This window comes from Pseudochaenichthys georgianus, chromosome 14 (assembly GCF_902827115.2).
Source record: "Pseudochaenichthys georgianus chromosome 14, fPseGeo1.2, whole genome shotgun sequence".
NCBI classification, from domain to species: domain Eukaryota; kingdom Metazoa; phylum Chordata; class Actinopteri; order Perciformes; family Channichthyidae; genus Pseudochaenichthys; species Pseudochaenichthys georgianus.
Window position 1 is genome coordinate 22,131,980 of NC_047516.1, and position 23,001 is coordinate 22,154,980.

Genomic DNA, 23,001 nt, shown 5'->3' on the forward strand with positions numbered 1-23,001 from the left:
TCATTGTTCTGATCCAATCTTTTCACAGGAATCGGTTGCTACAAACCCAAAGCAAATGAGCACATCATCCTCAGGTTCAGCAGCTGGACCCAACAGTGATGATCAAGCTGAGGTGTTGCGCAATAACATGTCGACAACAATCAATCATACAAACCGATAAAGTTTCAAATTAATCGTTTCATATTTAAACAATCCATGTAAAAGAACACCACATTTTTATATTTTGGCAAATCTTTGCTACTTTCCACATGGTCAAAAACGTTGCACATAATCTACGAAAAAAGGTATATAATCCACAACCTATAACATCCATTTGTTTACAAGTTCTACACCACTCTTCGTGTTGCCTCTCCACCCAAAGCTCCTCCCTTTGTAACAAGATTAAGGTTTCATCTCCTTCCAAGACAGATGGACTGAGAGGCTAATCTCTGAGCTTTCACTTCCTTTCTCTTGGATTTATCTGCATTTCATTCCTTTCTCTCCTCGTATAAACGTTAAAAAAGAGAAAGTCAGATAACCATAGCTTGAGTTAGTTCAAACGTCTAGAAAATGCTGTCCGAGCAACGTTATGATGTCACTTGTCTCCCCAAAACCAGCTTCCCATCTAAAAAAATAAAACAACATCTGGCTCTCCACGTTAAACCTTTTATTTAAGACAATATTGAATTCTATTCAAATAAATATTTGACCCAAGTCTGACACAGCCTCTCAGAGACTGTTTTAAAAGTCACCCCACTTTCTTTTCATGACCCTTCTGCCGCCTCACGTGACACAAATCGACTGAATCTAGCGTTGCTAATATTTCCTGACACGGAGGGATTTGAACATGAAATCTTTTAGTCACGGTGTGAAATCCTTAAATAAAAACCAAGAGGAAATTGTTAGCTTCCGTGTGCCAGAGATATAAAACAATCTCTCAAAAGATTTGGATTTAAGTCCTCTGATGTTCCACAAAATAGGATGAAGCAGCAAAATTATGCGTGGCTCTGCAGCATACAAGCTGTCACTGTGTTCACATTTTAAGCAATAATTAAACCACATGGAAGTGCATTGCAGTGAGACAACATTGCAACATGGTCCCCTTATACAACAGTTCGTCCTTTATGTTTGACAGAGTGGCGGGGAAGCAACTCACCACATGACAAAGCACATTCGCATATGCAAGGGACACACTGTGCAAAGAACCGCTTCCAGCCGGTCTCTTTGCCCCTGCAGTTGTCTAACCGAGAGCAGCCCAGTTTTGGAGGGCCGAAGTAGCTCTTGTTCTCACAGGTGGAGTTACACGTCCCGTTTAGTTCCCTCTCACTGACCTCAACGCGTCCCTGCTGACACATTCCTGAAAGACAGAGAGAAATCACATGATGAGATCAATTCAATCATTACAACAATAAGCAAAAAGGAATTTAAAATATCGCTGATCACACAAATCCCTTCTTTGTAAAATCACATTCTATGAGATGAAATGGTATATTTGAATATATGTAAATAATGTTCAGAGCTAAAACAAAGTCTGACAGTGTACAAAAGTATTTCCAATACACGAGTACAAAATTAAGCTTGCCTTACAAAGAGCTAAAAGTTAAAAAGGGAATACAAATATATGCTGTTGGGATTATATTATAGTACAACGCTAACACAAATATAATTATTCTTAGACTTTCAAAAGAAGTCTTTTTAAAGCTATTTTTGAGTTCATCATTTTTTTTATAAGGAGGTAGGACAGGCATATTTAAGAATGATTCTTCTGCCGGCGCCTTTTCAGTCATATTGTAGCAAATAAATCCCCAATAAGTTGAGACGCTAAGAGGCTAAACTTGGATTCAGAGCGGCGATACGTTCAAAATAAAAGTCTGTACTGAAGTTAAAGTTATACAAGGTTTAATAAAGAAAACAAAACAAACAATAACCCAGATTAAACCATATGGTCTACCTACCCATAGACTACTTTAGGTTCATAAGAGTCCTTGTGTGTCCTTGAGCTCAGGTCAGAAGGATTTCATTGCCACTTCTACACTGTAGCTTTTTGCATGTGACAATTAAACCTTTGAATCTTGTGTTTGGTGTTTGCTCACTGAGGCAGGTAGGTCTCGGGGTCCAGAGGCCGTCAGACTGGCAGGTTCTGGTCGGGTTCCCCACCAGCATGAAGCCAGGGCGACAGGTGTACCTCAGCACAGAGCCCACCCACCAGTCGGTACCAAACACCAGTCCGTTATAGTCCACATCAGGCCTCCCACAGTTCACTGCCACGCAAAGCAAAGGCAAAGCATGGCACACAGCTATCACTACAACAACTCGAAATCTTGCCAAGTATATTTGTCTAATATCTATGTCTTGACACCTGATATAAGACATACTAACTAAGTACCACTGCAGTGAGATATCGGGTCTTTTTTTTTTTTTTAGACAATGCATCATCTTGCAAAGTCAAAACATCCTATTTTGAGTTGTATCTCAGATGAAACACGTATTTCTTTACATATTTATTAGAAAATCAACAACTAACATCAGAAAACAGAACACCTTTGAGCATTAGCGGCTTATTCTGTAACAACGTTTCCTGATTCTGGTCAAATATAGCTCAAAATGAGTTCTCCCAGATAATTACAAGATCTGATTTATCTAAATATCCCGTCTTATTTCAACATGTTCTCTTGTTCTATTGGCAGATGTCTGTACCTATTTAAAGTGAAAAGCGCTTGTTTTCAATATTGTTAAACTTGTTTTTGGAGCAGCATTTCTTCCAGTGTACCAGCTCTCTCAGACAGATGGACTCAAGCTCAAAAGAGTGTCGGACATTGTCGTGGTTTGCTCACCTCTGCACAGGGACTTGTATCCGAGCCAGCAGCAGCTCGAGTCTCCACAGCGGTCCTTCCTCAGCTCCGCGTGCTGAGCCTTACAGCCTCCTAAACAAAGAGGCGCTGACCCGGACCAATAGATGTCCTCTATGAAATCTGGTTGGGAAATCCATACCGTCTCACCTACAGTACAACATTACATGTATCAGCTGTTTACCATAGCTGGACAAAAGTATGTTTTAATGCAAACCACAAACTGGAAATTATTTCAGGCTTTGCCACAAAGAGTTTTTATTTCTTATACAGAGAAAATCTATTAACCAGCCTACCATGGATACATATTGAGGCTGGCCAACATTATCTCTGATCCCAATCATGTACTGAACAGCAAATCTGTTTACCATCAAATCAGAGACACAGGGTCTGACGACTCAATACGGCTACACTAAACCACTCATGTGTGCTCCAGTCAGTCCTATAATACAAGTTAAAGCCCAGGTGAAATGTACGCCTCAGGGCCCTGAACAGTGTCTTCAGTGATAGTAATGTGATGTTAAATGTGTTTCCTTGCATCTATGAGTCCTTGTTGATGTTGTGGAGCTGCTGTTATGCAAGGGAAAATGACTGACAATAAAGCATTATCGCATCGTAACCATTTATCCCGACTTAGATAGCAGACCATGTTTGAAAAGATAACATGATACTTGCATTAGAGGACGTCTTACCACTACCTTCCATCTCACCAATCCACCCAGGAAACTGAGAAGTGGTTCTTTGAAAGAGCCCGAACATCAGCAGCCACAGTGGAAACAACCTCATGGTGCCCAGCTTCAAGACGCTATCAGTTTCAACAGTTGGAAAAACCTCATATTCATTTACATGCAGGCCTAAGATTGCCATCAAAATGCTACCCCAACCAAATAAATGATAACGAACCACAGAAATAAACACAACCATGGCTGTGTGGGTCCGAGATACATTACTGAGGCATTTATAACATATTCACACAAATTCATCTCTTGAATTCATGTCAGAATCAAGGTTCCTGTGGTAAATACCGACTGACATGGCACAGTCAACACTGTATACACACACTAAATGCCACATAGTCTTGTATTGTCCATCTATCCTTGACCAATGTGCAGTAAGATCTCCTCATGTGAAGAGGCCCAGTGAAGGAAATTGACCATGGCTCCTATTGATCACCCTGCCATTAGTGAACTTCCATTACCCAGCCTGCATACAAGCTCAGTAAAACCCTGACAGGCTGGTAATGGCCTCTCCGTCAGATTGGAGGCCTCCTTGTTCTGTCATGGCCGCCCTAAAGCTGGACATGTGAGCACACACACGGCCATCATTTATTAAGTCGAATATGGTTATTAAATGTGGCTTTGCAGTGGTGGGGCGACTCTGCAGTGACTTCAGTCAGAGAGCAGGGATGCTGCCAGCTCTCCAAAAAGCACCATGTTAACAACAAAACTGAGACACTATTTATGCAAAATAAGGAAAAAAATATGCATTTAAAACAAAGGTGGGTCATATGATTCTGAGGACAAATATAAGGCTTTACCAGTCAATCCGTAAAATGTGTTTGCATTACACACACACGCACACGCACACACACACACAAATTGCACATACTTCTTATTGTGTTGACAGGTGAGATGCTCCTGGTCCTCCTCTCTGGTTCAGAGCAACAGTGTTCAGTTGATCCTTTTAGTCAAAACGGCACAATCCCGCCACATCAGAAGATCCTCCAAAACAGTTAGTCAGTGCAAACAAATAAATCAAAAAGAAAACAAGATGCTCATGTGCGCCACAGTCTAGGAAAAATCCGGTTCGGTTGACAGGCGTTAGAGCTGTTTGATCACCTTATCAATATATACCGGGGTGCGGCGTGCACCATCTCACATCCACTAAAGCAACTCGTGAGATTACAATCATGTCCGGCCTCAAACTACGACTGCATACCCGAGAATCGTCAGGGGAGCAGGATGCCGGTCATGGTTTTCCTCCTGGCTAAGATTATTCCTTTCATTGAATCCATCCGATCCGAACTCGCATCGAAATACTCTCACACATCCTCAGCAGTAGTGCTAATGACTATCTTCAGTCCCGGTGTGAGGGATGGAACAAAAAGAGGCGACCAGCTCTGCAGATGCTTCAGCAGCAGCTCCGTTATCTCTCACCGGGCAGTGCGTCTGTGGTACGCACGCCGGTCTGGGATACAGGGCGTTGCTGTTTGCTGGCAGGATGCTACTGGAGGGGGGAAATAGTGTTTTGGTTTTGAACGTGTCCTCCAAGTCCTCCTCCCAACCCGATGTATAATAACCAGGAGTGGATCGGGAATTATGTTATTTCACTTATAGTTGATAATAGTCCATTTTAGGTAGGCCTACATTTAAGGAGGATTCCACATTGATCAAAGGTAATGGAGTGACATAAAAGTTAGAGTTAATTCAAAGTTCATTAACGTATTCCGGATAAGCTAATTTAATCAAATTAGCCCCCTAGGTGCCAATTTAAACCTTTTAAGTATATTATGGAGATACTTGAGGCTGCTGTCTCTGGGGAAATGAGATGAAAGGGAATACATTAGGATAAAGCTCTCGTGCGCAATGAAGTTGTTTTTAATTCTCGTGTTTCCAGCCTGACACCGATTGTTAATTCTATATACGGCTGTTGTCAGTCTGTGTAAACACGAGGAAGGTTGTGGTGAGCTGCCCCGCTGTCTCTTTAAAGGCCGCACCTGCGCAGCTGCCTGGTGCTGATGCTGCAGTGCCCGGGTTATTTTCGGTAAAACTGCCGGGGTTACTCGCGTTCAAGCTGGCCCTCCATGGCTTACATCACCCCTGAGAGGAAATCAAAACCATTTTTAGCCAATCGCACCTGCCTTTTAATCAGAGCAATTTAAAACGAGCCCTTCCGTCGCAGCATGAGCAACTTCAGCACAGCAACCTCTCTCTCTCTCTGTGTGCCTCCGAGCCTCCATGGCTGTATGACCATTTTGTTAGACAGAGACACATCAGTGCAACACCTAAATACATCATACTAAGCTTAAAGACTGTTTTGGTTTGTAAAAAAAATATATTTTGTTGTCATTTTGTCAATAACTCAGCCTTGGTGTGATCAGTATCGTCAGTATACACAATAAAGACGAATTATTCGTTTCTTGGCTTCAGTAAATAGCCATTTTACACCTTGAGAATGCCACAGCCCACAGGGACAGGTGATATGCTACTAAAATATATAATTCAACTTAAAAGGGCAAAGACTGATTGCATAATGTAATATTTGCCTCCAGTAGATAACCTTTCTTTATCTCTCTGTGGGATAAGCTTGAGTTTGCACATATCAATTATCTAAAAACAGCCCTTCTCATGCATGCCCTGAGAGAACACATAAAGGCAGATCATGAATCAACTCAATGATCATTAAGTCAGAGATACCAGTGTTTCCCTATTCATAAAGCTCAGATTAGTGACTGTGTGTCAACATGTGTGAGGTAAGAGCAAACAGTTCTAGTTTCAGTATATGTGAATGTGAATAACTTAACAAAGAGGTCCTTGCAAAGTGACAGGCGGACTGCAGGAATGTGGGTTTGGCCGTCTATAAGTACTGGGTGGGAGTGTTGGATAGACATCTGAAGGAAGAGCATCGTACAGGATGGCACTACGAACAACTGCTCTCCTCTCTGTGGGCGTGCTTCTGTTCTTAGCACGAGGAGCTCCAACAGATGCAGGTGAGAATTTAAAGAGGAAATGTAATGCTCATGTTTTTTGTGTTTCTAATGTGACCTGTCTCCATGCTTCAACGTTCAAAAAGGTCATTATTTTTGTGAAAGTGTCCTTATTATGTTTATTTTCAGGTTCATATTTGTATTTAGTGCGACATGTCTGCATGCTTTAAAGTTCAAAAAGCTCTTTGTTTTACTCATACTGCCTGTGAGGATGTCACAGAAGTAAACCATGGGTTTCAGGCAGTATGTGGGAGAGGAACCTTGGTATTTTAGCACAAAAACATATACAACACACTACAGGAAATGGAAACCACCAAACATCATCATATAGCCCCTTGGAGAAAATGTAACCCTTAATGAGTGACTTTGTGTTCATGCATTACAAAGCGTCACCATACCTGAAAACACCTTTGTGTGCAGGTCCGGCGACTCTCCCGACTTCAAGTAAGACCCCCCATGACATCCTTTAGTATTTTACTTTCATGGCAGTTTCTACTTAAACTCGACTGAATTTCAAAGGGTGATATCCACTATAACTATTGACAGCGTTATAATAGTTACTAGTTGTTTTTTTATATTTTTGCACAGATACCCAGTAACAGTTCATTCAAGTGCAGTTGGCACAATTCATCCACCAATAAGTCGCTTGACAGAAAATCTATTTATATTTATTTTGATATTTGATGCCAAGTCATTTTGTTGCATTTGAGTTTCCGGATTGAGGGGATTTTCTGCTTCTCCGTGTTTTTGAAGAAGCTTGAGGTTTGGACTGTTGGTTAGAAACAATGTGATGGTGTCACCTTGGGCTGTGGGTAATTTGTCATTTCTCACTATTTTCAAAATGGATTGATTAATGAAGATAACAAATCAGTGAATAGTAAAAATATTCATTATTTGCAGTAACATTAGCTCAAATATAGATTTTTGAATGGAAACAGTGACATTTTATCTGCATGGAGTACTTTTAATACTTTAAGTGGACTACATGTTCCTGATTATGCTTACATAACGTAACACATTGAATGAAGACTTGTACTTGCATATCGAATTTTTGTTTGGTATTTATATGTTTACTATAGTTCTGTTGTAGATAGAGATAGTTAGTACTTTATTGATCCCAATTTGGGAAATGTTTGCGTTGAAGCAGCATAGAAAACAAGGCAATGTACAGAAGAGAAATTAAGACACAAGAAATAAACAGTCCAAAATATTTATGAAATAGAAATAAAATATTAAAAGTTAAACAAAAATGGATGTGGAAAATATACATGTGGAAATACAACTTTCCAGAAACTAGTATAATGCAGGATATTATTGTGCAAGTAATGGATTATTCAAAATGTACATTGGGAGTTTAAGTCCAGTTACCCTGACTGTGTGTGTCCTGCAGGTTCTCGGTGAGGCAGGACCCAGACTTCGGCCTGCTGCTGCTCAGTGTGAACGGAGTAGCAGCAGACGAGCGCGAGCAGACGTACTGGGAGATCCTGTCAGAAAGCTCCGGAGAGATCAGCCGGCTGGATGTGGGTGAGTTGCATCCCCAGAGATTTAATAAAACACATCTGATTTAATGAGCTGTAATGCGGCAGGAGAGTTGGTTGTGTTTTCACTTATTGTCCCCAGGACGTCCCCTGGTGTGACGTTTCTAAAATAGTAGTAGACACAGTTTGACTTTAATATATTTGAGTGATTTTTGTTATTCTGCACAGGTGGTGCAACTATTGGTTATTTTAAAGTGCTTCCTCAGAGTTAAATGATGTGTCCTCATTATCTTCTATTGGCTATTAATGCAAGAACACTCTGATGATCTGAGCACTTAGTTCCTCTCAGAATCTGTGTTTGTGTATTCATTAAAACGTCATTGTTTCTGATCCAATCTTTTCACAGGAATCGGTTGCTACAAACCCAAAGCAAATGAGCACATCATCCTCAGGTTCAGCAGCTGGACCCAACAGTGATGATCAAGCTGAGGTGTTGCGCAATAACATGTCGACAACAATCAATCAATACAACCGATAAAGTTTCAAATTAATCGTTTCATATTTAAACAATCCATGTAAAAGAACACCAACATTTTTATATTTTGGCAAATCTTTGCTACTTTCCACATGGTCAAAACGTTGCACATAATCTACGAAAAAAGGTATATAATCCACAACCTATAACATCCATTTGTTTACAAGTTCTACACCACTCTTCGTGTTGCCTCTCCACCCAAAGCTCCTCCCTTTGTAACAAGATTAAGGTTTCATCTCCTTCCAAGACAGATGGACTGAGAGGCTAATCTCTGAGCTTTCACTTCCTTTCTCCTTGGATTTATCTGCATTTCATTCCTTTCTCTCCTCGTAGAAACGTTAAAAAGAGAAAGTCAGATAACCATAGCTTGAGTTAGTTCAACCGTCTAGAAAATGCTGTCCGAGCAACGTTATGATGTCACTTGTCTCCCCAAAACCAGCTTCCCATCTAAAATAAAACAACATCTGGCTCTCCACGTTAAACCTTTTATTTAAGACAATATTGAATTCTATTTCAAATAAATATTTGACCCAAGTCTGACACAGCCTCTCAGAGACTGTTTTAAAAGTCACCCCACTTTCTTTTCATGACCCTTCTGCCGCCTCACGTGACACAAATCGACTGAATCTAGCGTTGCTAATATTTCCTGACACGGAGGGATTTGAACATGAAATCTTTTAGTCACGGTGTGAAATCCTTAAATAAAAACCAAGAGGAAATTGTTAGCTTCCGTGTGCCAGAGATATAAAAGCAATCTCTCAAAAGATTTGGATTTAAGTCCTCTGATGTTCCACAAAATAGGATGAAGCAGCAAAATTATGCGTGGCTCTGCAGCATACAAGCTGTCACTGTGTTCACATTTTAAGCAATAATTAAACCACATGGAAGTGCATTGCAGTGAGACAACATTGCAACATGGTCCCCTTATACAACAGTTCGTCCTTTATGTTTGACAGAGTGGCGGGGAAGCAACTCACCACATGACAAAGCACATTCGCATATGCAAGGGACACACTGTGCAAAGAACCGCTTCCAGCCGGTCTCTTTGCCCCTGCAGTTGTCTAACCGAGAGCAGCCCAGTTTTGGAGGGCCGAAGTAGCTCTTGTTCTCACAGGTGGAGTTACACGTCCCGTTTAGTTCCCTCTCACTGACCTCAACGCGTCCCTGCTGACACATTCCTGAAAGACAGAGAGAAATCACATGATGAGATCAATTCAATCATTACAACAATAAGCAAAAAGGAATTTAAAATATCGCTGATCACACAAATCCCTTCTTTGTAAAATCACATTCTATGAGATGAAATGGTATATTTGAATATATGTAAATAATGTTCAGAGCTAAAACAAAGTCTGACAGTGTACAAAAGTATTTCCAATACACGAGTACAAAATTAAGCTTGCCTTACAAAGAGCTAAAAGTTAAAAAAGGGAATACAAATATATGCTGTTGGGATTATATTATAGTACAACGCTAACACAAATATAATTATTCTTAGACTTTCAAAAGAAGTCTTTTTAAAGCTATTTTTGAGTTCATCATTTTTTTTATAAGGAGGTAGGACAGGCATATTTAAGAATGATTCTTCTGCCGGCGCCTTTTCAGTCATATTGTAGCAAATAAATCCCCAATAAGTTGAGACGCTAAGAGGCTAAACTTGGATTCAGAGCGGCGATACGTTCAAAATAAAAGTCTGTACTGAAGTTAAAGTTATACAAGGTTTAATAAAGAAAACAAAACAAACAATAACCCAGATTAAACCATATGGTCTACCTACCCATAGACTACTTTAGGTTCATAAGAGTCCTTGTGTGTCCTTGAGCTCAGGTCAGAAGGATTTCATTGCCACTTCTACACTGTAGCTTTTTGCATGTGACAATTAAACCTTTGAATCTTGTGTTTGGTGTTTGCTCACTGAGGCAGGTAGGTCTCGGGGTCCAGAGGCCGTCAGACTGGCAGGTTCTGGTCGGGTTCCCCACCAGCATGAAGCCAGGGCGACAGGTGTACCTCAGCACAGAGCCCACCCACCAGTCGGTACCAAACACCAGTCCGTTATAGTCCACATCAGGCCTCCCACAGTTCACTGCCACGCAAAGCAAAGGCAAAGCATGGCACACAGCTATCACTACAACAACTCGAAATCTTGCCAAGTATATTTGTCTAATATCTATGTCTTGACACCTGATATAAGACATACTAACTAAGTACCACTGCAGTGAGATATCGGGTCTTTTTTTTTTTTTTAGACAATGCATCATCTTGCAAAGTCAAAACATCCTATTTTGAGTTGTATCTCAGATGAAACACGTATTTGTTTACATATTTATCAGAAAATCACCAACTAACATCAGAAAACAGAACACCTTTGAGCATTTGCGGCTCATATTGTAACAACATTTCCTGATTCTGGTCAAATATAGCTCAAAATGAGTTCTCCCAGATAATTACAAGATCTGATTTATCTAAATATCCCGTCTTATTTCAACATGTTCTCTTGTTCTATTGGCAGATGTCTGTACCTATTTAAAGTGAAAAGCGCTTGTTTTCAATATTGTTAAACTTGTTTTTGGAGCAGCATTTCTTCCAGTGTACCAGCTCTCTCAGACAGATGGACTCAAGCTCAAAAGAGTGTCGGACATTGTCGTGGTTTGCTCACCTCTGCACAGGGACTTGTATCCGAGCCAGCAGCAGCTCGAGTCTCCACAGCGGTCCTTCCTCAGCTCCGCGTGCTGAGCCTTACAGCCTCCTAAACAAAGAGGCGCTGACCCGGACCAATAGATGTCCTCTATGAAATCTGGTTGGGAAATCCATACCGTCTCACCTACAGTACAACATTACATGTATCAGCTGTTTACCATAGCTGGACAAAAGTATGTTTTAATGCAAACCACAAACTGGAAATTATTTCAGGCTTTGCCACAAAGAGTTTTTATTTCTTATACAGAGAAAATCTATTAACCAGCCTACCATGGATACATATTGAGGCTGGCCAACATTATCTCTGATCCCAATCATGTACTGAACAGCAAATCTGTTTACCATCAAATCAGAGACACAGGGTCTGACGACTCAATACGGCTACACTAAACCACTCATGTGTGCTCCAGTCAGTCCTATAATACAAGTTAAAGCCCAGGTGAAATGTACGCCTCAGGGCCCTGAACAGTGTCTTCAGTGATAGTAATGTGATGTTAAATGTGTTTCCTTGCATCTATGAGTCCTTGTTGATGTTGTGGAGCTGCTGTTATGCAAGGGAAAATGACTGACAATAAAGCATTATCGCATCGTAACCATTTATCCCGACTTAGATAGCAGACCATGTTTGAAAAGATAACATGATACTTGCATTAGAGGACGTCTTACCACTACCTTCCATCTCACCAATCCACCCAGGAAACTGAGAAGTGGTTCTTTGAAAGAGCCCGAACATCAGCAGCCACAGTGGAAACAACCTCATGGTGCCCAGCTTCAAGACGCTATCAGTTTCTGTAGAAAAGCTCTAATCTGAAGTCATATGGCTGGCCGACATTATTCCTGCGAAGTCAGCAGACATGAAGCCATTAAAATCTGTCCCAGCAGAGTGAAGGAGAGCAGAGAGCAGTAAGTAACAAGTCAACTAAGCTCTGCTTAATCTCACACACACACAACACACACACACACACACACACACACACACACACACACACACACACACACACACACACACACACACACACACACACACACACACACACACACACACACACACACACACACACACACACACACACACACACACACACACACACACACACACACACACACACACACACACACACACACACACACACACACTTTTGTTGAGTAGTAGTATCATTTTTAGTAATAGAGACTTTTGGAGAATTATATAATAAATGTATCTTTTAATTTAGGGGAAAGTATATAAGTATATTGTATACATACAATATTTTAAATTAATCATAGCATAGAGCTGTAGTCAAGCAGTTAGATCCAGCAGGGGGCGCTATAATTGAAGTAAAGATGGTGGATATACTATCTATTATGTTACCAGTAAATCATGGCCATTAATTAAAAAAGGCATTTTCTGGTATGAAATAATTAAGACACAACATTTGATTAATACAAAAAAATAAATGTAGAATGTGATTTCTTTCAAACATTCAGATGTACTACTTTATTTGAGTTCGAGATAACGCACTATGAGGTAGGCCCTCTTTGCCACATTCCAGTGGATATTAATGCAAACACGCCATTCTTGTCAATCATATCTCACATTTCACCTCGAAGTCAAAATGTTTCCATCGTATCTATAGTGCCAGTTACTCAAATGTAATGGGATGTACTTCAATAAAAAGATAGTGTCTCCTACATGAAATTGTTCAGAACATGTCTGTGGATTATCTTCAGTAACCGGGTCATGAAGGCTGACATCTCTACGACTGATATCACCAACACGCAACAGAAATATCTAAATGAGGAAATAGCACTACAGGTAACAGGGGTGAATTCTTCAATTCAAAAGGCAGCTGTTCCACTTGGCCGTGTAGCATTAATATCCAACCCTTTGAAGACTTTACAGTAGAAACTATATGGATGAATAATTACAAAAATACTGGGCACATTTTGTTCCGCACGCTCAATATCAGCAAATAAAAAACACACGTAAAACCTAACATAGGCTTATAGTCCAAATGTCTTCTCATTCTGACGTTTTAAATTATTATTACGTGCTTTCAACCCCCATTAAAGGCTTAGAAACACAACCAGATCCTTAAAACACATATCTCGATATGTGAAACATTACAGATTGTCTTCTCGTCTATGGTACGCAGGGCTGTAGCAGTCAAAGCACCTGCGCTCCCTGATCACTATCGTGGATCTGCTGCATGTCCTCCTCCTCTGCTGGTGACAAACCCCCCGTGAGGACGTACATCATCCCCCCCTCCTCCTCCTCCTCCTCCTCCTCAGCGCTGGCTTCTGGCTCCTCCAGTAAAACCCCTCTCAGTTCTACCTGCAGCTCTGAGGGAACGGCCCCCGAGGGTTCTTCCTCATTCCCGCCATCGTCCTCCTCCCCTTGCCTACTCTGCCGCTCCCTCATCAGCTGCTCGGTCAGCTCCACGCTCTCGTAGCGGATCAGTTGCAGCCGCAGGAAGCCGTCGTCGTGCTGCTTATACCTGGCAGGGTGAGGAAGAGATCATAAGTTTGGTCAAAAAGATACAAAATGCAGCATTCAGGGGTTGTTGTGTTAGTTATATCAATATTCCAATTACTGTATATAGACTATTCTGCACTATTTCTATTATATTTTATTTTATTTTATTTACTTGCACTATTATCCGTTTTATTGTTGTTACACTGTTGGAGGAGCCTGTGACCTAAGATTTTCATTGTCGTAGCTATGAACACTTGAGACTTGAATCTCGACGCACCTGAACCTCGGGTGTCCTGAGGGCCATTTGAACTGGTGCTTTTTGTGCAGGTGAACGGTCAGGTTGTTGCCTCGGGTGAAGCACTGATCGCACACATGGCACTTGTAGCGAGCGACGAAGTTCCCCTGATTACAGAGAGGAAACACACGAGTATAAATTACATTTAAAGGTCACCTATTATTATTATTAAGTCCACTTCTTCATGTCTCTTCTACATCAACATGTGTCCCCTCTTCTTCATGTCTCTTCTACATCAACATGTGTCCCCTCTTCTTCATGTCTCTTCTACATCAACATGTCCCCCCTCTTCTTCATGTCTCTTCTACATCAACATGTGTCCCCTCTTCTTCATGTCTCTTCTACATCAACATGTGTCCCCTCTTCTTCATGTCTCTTCTACATCAACACGTGTCCCCTCTTCTTCATGTCTCTTCTACATCAACATGTGTCCCCTCTTCTTCATGTCTCTTCTACATCAACATGTGTCCCCTCTTCTTCATGTCTCTTCTACATCAACATGTGTCCTCTCTTCTTCATGTCTCTTCTACATCAACATGTGTGTCCTCTTCTTCATGTCTCTCCTACATCAACATGTGTCCCTTCTTTTTCATGTCTCTCCTTCATCAACATGTTTCCCCTCTTTTTCATGTCTCTTCTACATCAACATGTGTCCCCTCTTCTTCATGTCTCTTCTACATCAACATGTGTCCCCTCTTCTTCATGTCTCTTCTACATCAACATGTGTCCCCTCTTCATCAACATGTGTCCCCTCTGTGGAAAGAGACTCTGAAAGTTTCAGGAACAAAGATTCTCTCTCTTTTTGTCCTGATCCATTTCTATAAAAACCTGTCTGAAAATGAGCTGATCAGATTTTGGCCACTTTATGATGTCATAACGATTTTTGGCTTGTGTAGCCATTAGCCAATCACCAACCAAGGTAACCAAGGTCTGCCTTCCGAGTAAATCGCCAGAACGCCGACGCCTCCTCATCACTCCACCGCTCCCATGTTTTGTTTTTGCCATAAGTTATTCTCTCTCTGTTGGTGCGTGGGGCTAATGCTAATAATGCTGATGCATGATTCAGAGTTTTATGGGGCGTGGTTTGTAATTCGCCCAGCAATCAGAAATGTTTTCTCCCCAGGAAAGTACCACCTCTCTAGAAGGCACTAAAAAGGGGGTAAAAGTTCTCTGAACCAAGTCCTCTTTTTGGTGTGAATGCAAAATTCCAGGAACTATCGGAATAAACGGGAAAAGTACGGGTAAAAGTACTCCGATGTGAAAGCGCCTAATGTGTGCTTTTTAACCAAATCCCTCTCAGAGGGGCGTGGGGGGGGGGCTCCTTATTTTCATCTAAAGTAACAGACAGAGAATCAGCACTTTGGAAACAGGGCTGAAACAGAAGGGATTATGGGTAATGCTGCAATGATCCGTTTGGTGTTTGGAGCCAAACACTTCAGAGACATGTTCTGTATATATATCTGAGAGCTGTGATATATTGATGAAAAACAGTGTAATAGGGTGTATATCGCTGAGTATAAATAACGACTATTTTTCACCTCATGCTCCTTTTTGTGGTGGATCTTCATGGTGATGAAGCTTCGGGAAGTGAAGCCACAGCCGGGAACATCGCAGTGAAATGCCGGCTCGCTGCTGTGGGTGTCCAGGTGTTTGCGCAAGTCTACCAGATTCTTGCAGCTAGAAAACAAAGTCAAAGATGGGACTGGGAGTGTGAAGAAAACAATCCTTTCAGTGTGTGTTTGGCTTTGAGTCGCTGCAGCTCTGTGTGATACCTGTACTCGCAGTATTCGCAGCTGTACGGCCTCTCGTTACTGTGACGGAACTTTATGTGGTTGCGCAGAGCGGAGGGAGTCGGACAAGTCATGTCACACAGTGGGCATTTGTAGTGGCTCACTGTAGCGACGAGACAAAATGAAAAACAAGTGATGAGATTTAATCATCTAGAAATAGTCAATCTGGTCAAAAAGGTAATGCCAAGGAACCACGATGAAATGAGTTTTCAATAACTTAATACATTTTATTTTTAGGCGCCTTTCATGACACCCAAGGACACCGTACAATTTGTTAAAAAAAGAAAGAAAACGCTGATAGGCAACAGAACATGATAAAAACAAATGAAACACTGACACGGTTGTTATAACAAGCTATCAGAATAGCTTTTATTGAATGCAAGGGTGTCTCTTGAAATATGAAGGCATGGTGCGTCAAAAGGTTGTTCGTAGTAAGAGTGTGCGGTTCAAACGTGCAGATGGATAAACTCGGCACTAACCGTGGGTTCTCATGTGATCTCTCAGAAGCCTTTCTGTTGCAAAACGTTTGGAACAGTGAGAACACTGGAACCTCTGACCTGCAGGACACAGACAAGCTCAGGAGTACTTCAAGGAGACATATTATGCTCAGCTTTTTCACCTACGTCAACCAACGTATCTGTTGTATGGCACACTCATATCTATTCTTGGTAAAAACGGTCCATAATACATTTCAATTTATTCTGTATTGTGTCTTATTTATACCATAGCTAGTGTATCCATTTTCTAAACTGCTGTTTGTAATGTAATTTATACTGCCTTCTACTGTACGTAATGTAAATACTGTCAGATGTATATATTGATACTATACTTAAGATAACTATGCACTTTACTACTGTTTTGCTCATCTGGTTGGATGTCAAATACATGTCGTTGTCTTAGTACTTGTACTCTGTGTCATGACAATAAAGTTCAATCTAATCTAATATTTGCATTTCGAGCCTCATTGTTATTAATTGTCTGATCGTGACTCTGGTTTTTACCTTCCATGGCACTCTGTCGTATGATGTGGTCAAAGAACTTGGTGTTGTTTGCATACATCCCCCCGCAGCCGGGACACGCCACCAGCTTCTCCTGAGTGTGGCTGCGCAGGTGCTCCCGGAGCTTAGCACGCCCTTTAGTCGTGGCTTCACAGTCTGTAAAGTCACGGGCCCAGAACTTAGAATAAACAAGCCAACAATCATAGTTCATAGCAGAACATGTCGGCAATCACAAAGGAAATGGCTTAAACCGGACAGATCATATAAAAAACTGCTATGATATATTATATTACACACAATATTTGTACGGGGAAGAATTACTTTCTTAATGACACACAAGAACACCAGTTTCAGGAAACTTGCAAAAGCAATATATATGTTAGAGATGGCTATCCTTTGATTGAATGTGCTTTTGTTTTCTCCTAACACAGATAACATCCCCTCGGTTCTTTTGTGGATTTATTTGTTTATTTGAAATGTCAATTGTGCAAACTGTAATATTACGTGACTCCATATAAAGGTTTTACAAACCTCTTTGAACATAAATCTGTTGTTTAGTCGATATTTACATTGATATTTTAGCCATAAATCTACATACCTTTCCATCCACATCGTATTGGAAATTCATATTCTCCTGCTGGTATTTCTATGCACTGGCTGTGCATCTCCACGTGGCGATAGAACCACTCTGGGTTTTCATATGGTGGTTGCTTTAAGAAAAAGAAACAACACAAATATTAAGATTTTAAGAAGCAAGGATTAAATTGTACTTCACAAACACTTCAATGAAAGAAAGTATCGGACTATGTGCACATGAAAGTGAAGGCAGTGTCTAATTGCTTTTCTCCCGATATAATTTGCTCCAAATTCCCCAAACAGCAAAATTAGGTGAAAGTATACAGTGTTTCCCACAGAATTTGATTCTATTTGTGGGGGCAGAAAAGCCAAAGGCCCCTTAACCTATTCTGGTGGCCCACGCATCCATCCCCCCTCAAATAAGAAAATACATGCGAGTTCATGGCTACTGTAGACAACGTTCTTGTTGCTCTGTGTTGCGTTGTTAACGAGTGAGACACACCGGAGTTGAGGATCTCTGGGGTTTATTCTCCCAAAAATATCATTTACAATTCAGGCATTTAGCAGACGCCTTATTCCAAAGCGACTTACAACGACCAATTACAGGGACATTCTCCCTGGAGTAACTGAGGGCTAAGTGCCTTACTCAAGGCCACACTAGTGGTGGTGTTCCAGGCGGGATTTGAACTCACAACCTTCCGATCATCAGCCCACCTCACTAACCATTAGACCACCAAAAATAAAAATCAATGTATGGGAAACACTGCGTATAAATGTAACTGAGGCTGACAGTGTTATTTATTTTGTTGTCGTGTCACAGATGTAGACTGCTGCAGAGAGAAGTCTTTCCTTCTGATGTCTGCTTTGCTTTCTTGCATACTAAATTGACGACTGTGTGGGAGTAGGTGGTTTGAAATCAAGATATGCTGTAAGGAATCTTTCCATCAACAGCAGCAGCACCAAGCTTACCTCACATTCCTCCCAAAGACAGATGAAATTGTCTGGGATTTCAGGGATGATGTTGCAGTTCTGGTAGCCGATGGAGCAGGTGCCGATTTTTGGCCGGGTGTTAAGCACCTGCTGACCCAACTGCTTCAGTTTTGTGTGGTAACAGTGAAAGAAGAGATGTCGCCGCATCTCCTCAGCACCCTCCACAGAACAGAAACCACAATCTCTCCAAAGGCAGTCTCTTTCTCCTTGAAACAAAGAGCAGAAAGATTGCATTAGTAGGCAGGAGTCTTTTTTTTATGTCTACACCACATGTGTCAAACTCAAGGCCCGGGGGCCAAATCCGGCCCTTGGTGGATTTAATTTCGCCCCGCAGGATAATGTTTAATTACTATTAGATCTGGCCCGCCGGTATATTGCACGCACACCTTCACTCCATCCTGAGGGTCTCCTCCGCTCAGAGCCTGAGCCCAAACATTGATGACCTTGCACCCAAGATGAGACGCCAAGTATCTGAACTAGCATCACAGAGCAGCACACTGAGTTCAATGGATGTTTCCTTCTGCACTTTCTCTCTCACGACAACAGGGCATGTTTGGGTTTCTCTTTGAGGGAAATAGTTTTGTTGAAGCTGTTGTTGGCCTGTGGGAAAATGTAATCATAAGAAATGACTCTGGAAAAGCTGCAGATAGAGCCATAAGAAATGAATGCAACTGATTATTTAATGTTTAATGTTGTTTTTATAGGCAATCATTTAAGCTTAGTTAGTTCCAGGTTTAATATGTGCAATAACTGGGTTTTCTTTGGAAGTTTTTCCTTGTACGATGTGAGGGTCTAAGGACAGAGGGTGTCGTATTGTCATACTGATATTCTGTACACACTGTGAAGACCACTGAGACAAATGTAACATTTGTGATATTGGGCTATATAAATAAACATTGATTGATTGATTGATTGATAAGTTCATTTCAATACGTTTTGCTATAAACATTGAACCAGTCCGGCCCTCGACTAGTACCCATTATTTTATTTTGACCCACTGTGTATTTCAGTTTGACACCCCACAATGCAACCGCAGTGAAGTGAGCTTTAGGTTGGATATTATGCAGACAGTCGCTCTGGTGTCCTGACTCAGTTTCAGAGACTTTCAGCAGTCAGAGGACGGTTATTGTAAATGCTAAATGCTCATAATGTATGCTTGAATATAATAAGTGAGTCATAGTTAGCACACATGTTTTTATTACTGATGTCTCATGACTAGATTTGATAAATATTTGAATAGCTGCCGTGTCATTAAATAGCTTCCATGTCATTTGACCCATTAACTCCCAATCCATAGCAGATATTATTAGCACACTGTACAAATGAGACAGTTACTCTTTTTATTGGATTCAAGGGCTTCTTGTAATCCATCTAAATATTGTTGTAGAAAATCCATTCAGTGTCATGTGTCGTTATGACTCCAAATAAAGGCACAACTACGAACCCTAACCCTCAATAGCTTTCAAAGAGCTTGACATACTCCAGTGCTGTAATACGATGCTGCATTGATTTGAAGACATTAGGTCACATAAAGACTATCGCAAAACCCATTAAAAAAAAGACACTGGACGCTGCACTAGGTCAGAAACCAGAGGAGACTGTGAAGTCCATCGTAGACGCACCACTTTTGGACAAAATGTCCTCTCTTAAAGGCAGCTCAACGGGATCGTCCCACTCTCAATAGCTTCAAAGGTCAACTCAAAGAATGGTTGAGAAACAAACAGACGTGCAATCACCGCTAAATGCACTTTAATACAGGGGTATCTCCTCGTGCACTTTACATGTCGTAGCTGCTATATTGTATCACCATGTCATACATACTTGTGTGTGCTGCTCTTGCTATTTTGCATATCATGTATTTAGTTTTTGCTATGTTTGTAAACTGTACACTTCTTAAATGTTTTATGTGAGAGACTGCGGATGGAAATGAGCTCAAAGCTAAATCTGGCACCGTTACGCTCGATACATTTTAATGTTTAAAGTGTTCATTACTGTGTGCATTGTCCCTGCTAAATAAACGATTAAATTAAATTAAAATGACTGATTCCTTTCTGATCTCCTGCTACTTTATGAACCATCCAGAGTTCTCAGGTCTTCTGGGACGCGTCTGCTTTCTGTCCCCAGAGTCAGAACTAAACCAGAGAAGCAGCGTTCAGTTATTATGCTCCAAATATCTGGAACAAACTCCCAGAAGCCTGCAGGTCCGCTGCAACTCTGACTACTTTTAAATCCAGCCTGAAGACTATTTGAACTATTACTGTAATTTGTATTTTATATATTAGCTTGTTTTATGTTTGTTTGATTATCCTTGGGGCTTCCAATCTCTGTACTCCCAAAGCGAGAGCTGTGTCCGGGTCCTCGGCAGTAAGTCGGACCAATTTCCGGTGAGGGTTGGCCTCCGCCAGGGCTGCGCTTTGTCACCAATCCTGTTTGTAATATACATGGATCGGATTTCGAGGCGTAGTCGTGGGGGGGGGGGGTCTGCAGTTCGGTGGACTAAGGATTGCAACCACTGCTTTTTGCAGATGATGTGGTTCTAATGGCTTCATCGGTCTGCGACCTTCTGCACTCACTGGATCGGTTCGCAACCGAGTGTGAAGCGGCTGGGATGAGGATCAGCACCTCCAAATCTGAGGCCATGGTTCTCAGCAGGAAACTGATGGACTGTCCACTCCAAGTAGGGAATGAGTCCTTACACCCAAGTGAAGGAGTTCAAGTATCTCGGGGTCTTGTTCTCGAGTGAGGGAACAATGGAGCGTGAGATGGGCCGGAGAATCGGAGCAGCGGGAGCGGTACTGCAGTCGCTTTACCGCACCGTTGTGACGAAAAGGGAGCTGAGCCAGAAGGCAAAGCTCTCTGTCTACCGGGCCATTTTCGTTCCTACCCTCACCTATGGTCATGAAGGATGGGTCGCGACCGAAAGAACGAGATCGCGGATACAAGCGGGCCGAGATGGGTTTCCTCCGCCGGGTGGCTGGTGTCTCCCTTAGGGATAAGGTGAGAAGTTCGGTCATCCGGGAGGGACTCGGAGTTGAGCCGCTCCTCCTTCGCGTTGAAAGGAGCCAGTTGAGGTGGTTCGGGCACCTAGTTAGGATGCCACCTGGGCGCCTCCCTAGGGAGGTGTTCCAGGCACGTCCAGCTGGGAAGAGACCAAGGGTAGACCTAGGACCAGGTGGAGGGATGCTGGCCTGGGAGCGCCTTGGGATCCCCCAGTCAGAGCTGGTTAATGTGGCCAGGGAAAAGGAAGTTTGGGGCTCTCTGCTGGAACTGCTACCCCCGCGACCCGACCACGGATAAGCGGGAGAAGATGGATGGATGGATGGATGATTATCCTTGCTTTTTACTGACTGTTTGTAAATGCCATTTTATAATGTGTTTATATTTATTTCTTACGGCTCATTTTTGTGAAGCACTTTGAATTGCCTTGTGTTGAAAGATATAAATAAACTTGCGTTGCCTTCCTTCTTATTAAAGAACAGGCACATTTTCATAAAAATATTCATAAAAAGTAGAACAAAACACTACACACCTATGAGAAGAAGTGAGTCATATTGGTAAGTGTAAATACAGTCTGTGTAGTCAATATTTATTATCGATGTATCACAATTAAAGAGTCAGTTTAGTATGCATTATTTCCAAATAGCTTGCTACAGCTCTGAATAAACAATATAGATATACTTTAAACAATAACCTACTCACCTTCTGTTTCCTCTTCTTGCTGCTCCTCGTCCAGAGCACTCAGGTGACCGTCCGCGTGCCTGCAGAAGTTGTCCATCCGACTGAAGGACTCCTGGCACGAGCTCCATTCACAATCCACCTTCAGCGTTTTCTTCAGAATCCGTTTGCTTGGAGCCATCTCTCTGGGTCATAAAGACGTGTAATGTGTTGTATCCGACTAAAGCTATAACACTGGACCATAACCTGGAGCTAGCTAGTCCTGTGTGTTGGTTGGCAAGTTGTGTTTATAGACTCTAAACATGTACAAGCTCTCCGTACGTTACACCGTTACAAATAACATTCTGGAAAACAAGAAGAAAACACTGAGACTGTCAAAATGTTACCAGAATAGGTCTTTCACACAATAACGTGCTGTTAAAAAGCACAGACGTGATGAAAAATTGAATTGTTTTGGCCAGCCGAAAAAAAAACTGAGTGTGGCAGCGCAAATGTCTCCCCAGAAACAACGCATTCTTCAACAGTTCCGACCTGTCGTAATATGTTCTGCCCATAGACAACAGAACACCAAAGAGTTTTGCGATTTGATGTACGTCAGTGAAATATTAAAAAGTAGATATTGTAAGTGATTACTGTAAGTTACTGAGTCATTGTTTTTTTAGATACCGAGGTGTTTCTTTTAGAAAGCTTCTGAATTTCTAAAGCCAATAGTCTACTGACGTGAAATATATTTGTTAAGTCTTTCACGTATATATATTTAAATACACATAATCTAAACAATTTGAGAATGACCCTCTGCCTGTACATTTAGCATTAAAGAAATGTGAACAATGTTGACTTCATCTTTATAATTGCTGACTGTTTTTTAACTTGTTGGCCAATTTATACACTAATAATATCTCAGAAAAATGTTTAATTATGACCTTTTGATTGATACATATCCTGACAATACAGTTGTCAATGCATGCCTTTAATTTG

At 41.4% G+C, this 23,001-nt stretch overlaps 1 protein-coding gene and 2 long non-coding RNA genes across 3 annotated transcripts; all 3 read right to left on the minus strand.

The window, feature by feature from the left end:
• Positions 1-944: 944 nt before the first annotated feature.
• Positions 945-3,624, minus strand: LOC117459002 (uncharacterized). The gene is made up of 3 exons (XR_004553469.2): positions 2,814-3,624; positions 2,073-2,240; positions 945-1,336 (listed from the first exon to the last, which is right to left on the minus strand). It is a non-coding gene; the product is annotated as an uncharacterized lncRNA (long non-coding RNA).
• Positions 3,625-7,780: 4,156 nt separating this feature from the next.
• On the minus strand, positions 7,781-12,183 carry LOC117458811 (uncharacterized). The gene is made up of 3 exons (XR_004553449.2): positions 11,204-12,183; positions 10,463-10,630; positions 7,781-9,725 (listed from the first exon to the last, which is right to left on the minus strand). It is a non-coding gene; the product is annotated as an uncharacterized lncRNA (long non-coding RNA).
• Positions 12,184-12,693: 510 nt separating this feature from the next.
• Positions 12,694-22,517, minus strand: hinfp (histone H4 transcription factor). Its single transcript, XM_034099155.1, has 9 exons — positions 22,048-22,517; positions 18,328-18,554; positions 17,381-17,492; positions 16,786-16,938; positions 16,264-16,341; positions 15,767-15,887; positions 15,533-15,671; positions 13,977-14,101; positions 12,694-13,721 (listed from the first exon to the last, which is right to left on the minus strand). The coding sequence occupies exons 1-9, from the start codon at positions 22,202-22,204 to the stop codon at positions 13,391-13,393; spliced, it is 1,443 nt and encodes a 480-aa protein (XP_033955046.1). The 5' UTR covers positions 22,205-22,517; the 3' UTR covers positions 12,694-13,390.
• Positions 22,518-23,001: the final 484 nt, after the last annotated feature.

Bases quoted from the DNA above. Each gene is read 5' to 3' on its own strand.
- hinfp (XM_034099155.1), bottom strand. From the start codon at position 22,204: ATGGCTCCAAGCAAACGGATTCTGAAGAAAACGCTGAAGGTGGATTGT. The intron at 18,555-22,047 runs GTGAGTAGGTTA...CTTTGTTTCAAG, and splicing joins GCAAGAAGAGGAAACAGAAG to GAGAAAGAGACTGCCTTTGG. The intron at 16,939-17,380 runs GTATGTAGATTT...GTGACTTTACAG, and splicing joins AATACGATGTGGATGGAAAG to ACTGTGAAGCCACGACTAAA.